At 35.1% G+C, this 6,000-nt stretch overlaps 1 protein-coding gene across 9 annotated transcripts; it reads left to right on the plus strand.

The window, feature by feature from the left end:
- The first annotated feature begins 788 nt into the window (after positions 1-788).
- Positions 789-5,737, plus strand: LOC142526273 (calcium-dependent protein kinase 26). 9 transcript variants are annotated; one of them, XM_075630541.1, is made up of 8 exons: positions 799-947; positions 1,445-2,343; positions 2,421-2,789; positions 3,242-3,357; positions 3,549-3,716; positions 4,125-4,349; positions 4,940-5,086; positions 5,548-5,737. In XM_075630541.1, the coding sequence occupies exons 2-7, from the start codon at positions 1,596-1,598 to the stop codon at positions 5,057-5,059; spliced, it is 1,746 nt and encodes a 581-aa protein (XP_075486656.1). In that variant the 5' UTR covers positions 799-947; positions 1,445-1,595; the 3' UTR covers positions 5,060-5,086; positions 5,548-5,737. The 9 variants fall into 9 exon arrangements, with proteins under 9 accessions (XP_075486661.1, XP_075486656.1, XP_075486664.1 ...); XM_075630549.1 differs by having other exon boundaries at positions 5,553-5,737; XM_075630550.1 differs by lacking the exon at positions 5,548-5,737 and having other exon boundaries at positions 800-947; positions 2,421-2,564; positions 2,637-2,789; positions 4,940-5,069.
- The last annotated feature ends 263 nt before the right edge of the window (positions 5,738-6,000 follow it).

The following is a 6,000-nucleotide window of genomic DNA, read 5'->3' on the forward strand; positions in this document are numbered from 1 at the left end:
AAAATATATTTAAAATGTGTGTATTGAATATTTGAATGTTGAATATTTGAATGTTGAAAATAAGAGTTGTAAATATTGAAAATTAGTGTGTGATGATGTAGGTAATGATGTATTTTATTTTTGGATTATTTGTAAAGATTTCCTATAAATAGATCTCTCATTTGTGAAGAAAATCACAATTGAGTAGAGAGAAAAATATTATAAAGTGTGTAGTTTGGTAAATTTTGAGAGTTTGAAATTTTTATTTTTTACCATAAATTTTTATTTTTTAACAACAAAAATAATTTTGACTGATGGTTTAGAATAATTCTTTGAAGCTCTCATTTACACATTTACCGAATTACATACATAATAAGCTTCTTTTATTAATATTCAATGAGAACGGTTTCAACTTTGGTTTCTATTATTACTATTCAATAACTTTTCGCTTTTCTGTCTAGATTAATTCTCTGTAAATAAGCATTGGAATTTGAAGGAACATGACAGATAAAAAAAAAAAAGGAGACTGAACCCAAATAGAGATTCAGCTCTTGAAAGTTTGATGAATTCAAATTGGATCTCAAAAATTAATAAGTAAACTTGATTCGTTTACATCCGTAACACGATTTCTCCGACCAAAATATAATTTTAGTTTGTCCATACATATAATTAAACTCGATTAATTAATTTATACCCGTAAAGATCTCGGGGACCCAAGTAAAATTATAATTCTCAAGTCTCGACTAACTAAATCTCGACTTTGACAAATTTAATCACACCGTATAATATAAACATAAATTAATAGAGTTGTAATTATGGTAACGAAAAAAAGTATGTATTGTGTTTGTACAGAAGCGAGTCATTTCATGTATATTGTCCTTGTCCACCACTTGCTTCGGTCATGTTATGTATAAAAATAACTACACGAGGACGATTTGACGCCGACTCCTCCGGCTACTTTTCCCCTGGTACAGATTCCCTTCCGTCTGATGATTATTAAAATTCCATTATGTTCTTTCTTTCTTGCTTATCTTCGTCAATCTTTTTCCTTTTAAGTAATAGTAATTATATGAATAAAGGCGCTACCTTTTGTTGAATTTTTTTCAACTGTTTGTTTCATGCATACATGTGATCTGTGTAGGTATTTTTGTGCCCTTTGGTTTGCTCGATCTGTAGCTGAAAGTCAGATTGTTGTTCGTTTCTTGATTTGTGTATGATTTTGCTGCTGACATGTTGCTTGCTCTTTCGTTATTGATCGGATCTGATCCATGATGGATTTTTTGTAATCCCCTTTTAGGAATTTCTCGTATTTCCTAGTTTGCCTTTCTTTCTCTTTTTAATTTTCTTTATCTTCTGGTTCTCGAGCTCGGGGTAGAGGGCTCTAGAGCTGGTGTTGGTGCCAATATTCGTCTTATCCCTTTCTGTCAGCTTTGTTTAAATTTCTGTTCATTAACTATGCTGACAGGTTGGTTCTGATGCTGCAAGTCTTTCGTTTCTTTGTCTCGGTGAGTTAAATTTTCAGAATTTGCGCACATAATGTGAAAGATAATCGGATGCGGGAAGGGCTGCTAAGGCACTGTTTAAGGTGATATAAGGGAAGGGAGCTCTGTCGTTTCATGGGCAATACATGCCGTGGGTCTTTCAGAAGCAAACCATTACAGGGCTACAACCAGCCCGAAGACCAGTCAAACTCTAAACACAACACCACTTCCAGCTCTTCTGACAGTTACTCTCCCACTGGGAACTCGCAGCATATTGTTGACACACAACAAAACCACAAAAAGAACCCCAATTTGCCAGCCCTCACCAGTCCCAGGAAAGAGAGTGTCATGAACCGTGGCGCTAATAATCAAGCTTACTTTGTGTTAGGTCACAAGACTGCTAACATCCGGGATCTTTACACCCTTGGGCGTAAATTAGGACAAGGCCAATTTGGCACTACCTTTTTGTGCACTGAGTTGTCGACAGGCATTGAATATGCTTGTAAATCTATATCAAAAAGGAAGCTTATTTCCAAAGAAGATGTTGAAGATGTGAGAAGGGAGATTCAGATAATGCACCATCTGGCTGGTCACAAGAACATAGTCACCATTAAAGGAGCATATGAAGACCCCCTTTACGTTCACATTGTGATGGAGCTTTGTGCTGGTGGTGAATTGTTCGACCGCATAATACAAAGGGGGCACTACAGTGAGAGAAAAGCGGCTGAACTGACTAAGATCGTTGTAGGAGTTGTGGAGGCCTGCCATTCACTTGGGGTTATGCATAGAGATCTTAAACCGGAGAACTTTTTGTTGGTCAATAAAGATGATGATTTCTCTCTTAAAGCAATTGATTTTGGTCTATCTGTTTTCTTCAAGCCAGGTATACTGCAAAATACTTCTTTGATAGCTATATCCTTGTGTTGTTTGCCTATATGTATATGTCATGTGATGCTACAGGTCAGATTTTCACCGATGTGGTTGGGAGCCCATACTATGTTGCACCAGAGGTTCTTTTGAAGCATTATGGCCCAGAAGCAGATGTGTGGACAGCAGGGGTGATACTGTACATATTACTGAGCGGGGTGCCACCATTTTGGGCTGGTAAGATGTCATATTCAAGTAAGCAAATCCACTGTCATGTGCAATGTATTGATGGTTATCCCGATTGTTCAGAAAATCAACAGGGGATATTTGATGCGGTTTTGAAGGGACACATAGATTTCACTTCCGACCCTTGGCCATTGATATCTGAAAGTGCTAAGGATCTTATTCGAAATATGTTATGCATGAGACCTTCAGACCGGTTTACTGCCCATGAAGTATTGTGTATGTTTTCTTCCCCTAGATGGTCGGAGCTACTGTTATTTGTTTAATGTTGGATTCCTCGTATGTCTTTCATTTCTTCCTAATGTTTTTATTTTGTGTCATGTTATCTAGAGTATCTTGCATTGTCGTCGATCAATTGGGAGACCTTTTACTGATCTGTATTCTAGAGCAGCTTGGATTTCTGTAAACCAAGATTTTCATTGTGCAAATATCAAATCACCCAAGTAGTTGCTGTAGTTTGTCATCATTCCTACATTTAGTGTTAAAAACATAATCATAACTTTGTAATTTTTTGGATTTATTTTTTTATCAATTGATGTTTCTTGCTATAGTGAAAACAGTGATGTTAGAAACTTCCTTCCATGTCATTGATTATGGTTTTTGCTGGATAATGATCTTTTAATCCTTCTCTTATCTTTTAATTCTTGTCTTGTCACATATAAAATATGTAGGCCACCCTTGGATATGTGAAAATGGTGTTGCACCTGACAAATCCCTGGATCCGGCTGTACTTTCCCGCCTTAAACAGTTTTCTGCTATGAATAAATTGAAGAAAATGGCGTTGCGGGTATGAGATTCGCCTGAACATGCATTCTATAATATTGAGCTTCTAATGACTTTGTCAACTGAAAATTTGGTCATTTATGCATATATTCGTCATCTTTTTCAATTTGCAGAACCATTTCAATCAATCTACATGCTACTCACGTGTCTGCTGAAACATGATCAAAGCATTTATTTATGAAGTGAAATTTTCAGGTGATAGCTGAAAGCTTGTCAGAAGAGGAGATTGCTGGCTTGACAGAGATGTTTAGAGCCATGGACACTGATAATAGTGGCGCAATCACATTTGATGAACTCAAAGTTGGTTTAAGAAAATATGGATCAACATTAAAGGATACAGAAATTCGCGATCTTATGGATGCAGTATGGTTACTTCTTTTCAATAATATATATGTTCTTTGCTTAATTTCCTTTTTATGCAGTCATGTTATTTGCAGTTTTTCCAGATTTATATCTGAGTATCTGTCATTTTTCTTGACGTATTATTTGGTTGAGATCATGATTAAAATGGGCAAAGACAGATTCAGCGGGATATGCCTGGACTTTCTGTAATCTTGTTGCTAAAACTTCATGCTAACTGAATCCAGTGGTTCGGGTCTTCCAAAAACTAGAAATCTTAGTGGTGAAAATGAAATTCATTTATGCATTGAATATTTATGTTGTCTTATTCGTAGTTTCATCTTCCTCCTTGATATACTGTTGCATGCCAACCATCAGATTGGAATTAGATTTGTGGCCATTGTTGTTTCTGAGTTATTTTTACGGTTGCAGGCTGATGTAGACAATAGTGGAACAATTGACTATGGTGAATTTATAGCAGCAACAATTCATTTGAATAAACTAGAACGCGAGGAACATCTTTTGGCAGCATTCCAATATTTTGACAAGGATGGAAGTGGTTATATTACAGTCGATGAACTTCAACAAGCTTGTATTGAGCATGGTATGACAGATGTTTTCCTTGAAGATATTATCAAAGAAGTCGATCAAGATAATGTAAGTTCCTTAGCATCATAGTCTGTCTTTGTTCCTTTGTTGAGAATGTGGAACACTGCAGTCAGAAATGTTACCTGTTCAGTATGTACAACTTAGCTGTATATGTATTCAGCCCTTATCAGCTCTTACTCTGGCTTCAAGGTTTTTCAAAAGGAATTTGATTAAGCCATAGCATTGATTACCATTTCATTCTTTAAGCATTTCATTGTTTTACTCTAGTTTGTGTATTTGCAGTGATTCAAAAGGTTTTACTTTATAAATGGTGTCCGAACATGATATTATTAATTTTATTTTTAGAAGAAACATGATATTGTTTATTGAGGTTTACTATTATTCTTTGAAATATGTTATCATTATTTATTAAATGCATTTCATCATATTTTAACAGTTGGTAGATACTATATTGATGTAAACTAGTTGTAAGCAGTATTCCCATGATTTGGAAATGCGTTAAAGATGCCTAAATTTTTTTGTAAGGGCTGGAGCTGTTTTGCCTGTTAGATCTTATTTGTTCTATTCAGGAGGTTTTGACCTTCCTATTACTTTATTCGATGGATTATGTATAAACTTTTTTATACATGTTCTTATAGGATGGAAGGATAGATTATGGGGAATTTGTTGCTATGATGACTAAAGGAAATGGCGTTGGGAGGCGAACCATGCGGAACAGCTTAAATATTAGCATGAGAGATGCCCCTGGAGCTCTATAACTTCATTATTCAAAGCCTCTTTTACAGGTAGTTGCCAGCTTTTCTGCCATGTTACTTTCTTACTTTATGAGAACATCATATATAATTAATGAACGTAGTAAGAAATGCACGTAGCAACTGAAGTAATATGAAAATTCTTTGCACTAATGTGATCGTTTACAGTGAAACTTGTATTGTTCTTTAATATATGTCCATTGGAGTTTGTTGAACAAGTAATTAAAGTATTTACACACTTGGCTTGTTTTATATATTGAAGAGATTACTATCCCACTAGTTAAAATGTCAGCTTCAAAGCTTAACTTTCAATTGACCGTTTTCTTTATTTTCTTCACTTTCATTACTGTTGAGATTCATATAATTGCAATGATATATCCAAGCTGCTATATCTACAATGCGTATATGCCTATAATCGTCATGTAATAATAAATCTAATGTTGTATTATACTTGTTTTCCAATCTATCTAAGGTATATATATAATACTGTACAGAACAGGTGGTCGAGGAGGTATCAACAATCAGCAGTATCTGGGGAATTCCGTGGCGTGTAGTTTATTTTTGTATCGATTGAGTTACAAGTTACCGAAGTTGTTTTGTTGTTAGAGGGCAGGGAATACTCCCTATATGTTGATGTAAAGATTCTTTACTTGTGTTAACTAAACTTTCAAAATTTTCGAGACATGCTGCCATGGAGAGACTGAACTTCAGAAACAAATCGATGTATTGATGGATGAAATGTGGCAAGATCAAACAAGATTTGTTTATCTTCTTGTTTGATCTTGCCATAAATATGCCACAAGGCAAGAAAGGGGAATCCACATCAACGTTTGATACGAGGGATTAGGTGGGTTTATAGTTTTTTAATCCACCTAATCCCATGTTTGGTAGGATTTTTATTTAATCAAGTCAATCTCTCCTATAAATGATTTGGTTATATTAACTGG

Source organism: Primulina tabacum, chromosome 15 (genome assembly GCF_025594145.1).
Source record: "Primulina tabacum isolate GXHZ01 chromosome 15, ASM2559414v2, whole genome shotgun sequence".
NCBI lineage: Eukaryota > Viridiplantae > Streptophyta > Magnoliopsida > Lamiales > Gesneriaceae > Primulina > Primulina tabacum.

Coding starts and splice junctions, on each gene's coding strand:
- LOC142526273 (XM_075630546.1), top strand. CDS start 1,596: ATGGGCAATACATGCCGTGGGTCTTTCAGAAGCAAACCATTACAGGGC. Junction 2,344..2,420: donor ATCTGTTTTCTTCAAGCCAG/GTATACTGCAAA, acceptor GTGATGCTACAG/GTCAGATTTTCACCGATGTG. Junction 4,350..4,939: donor AAGAAGTCGATCAAGATAAT/GTAAGTTCCTTA, acceptor ATGTTCTTATAG/GATGGAAGGATAGATTATGG.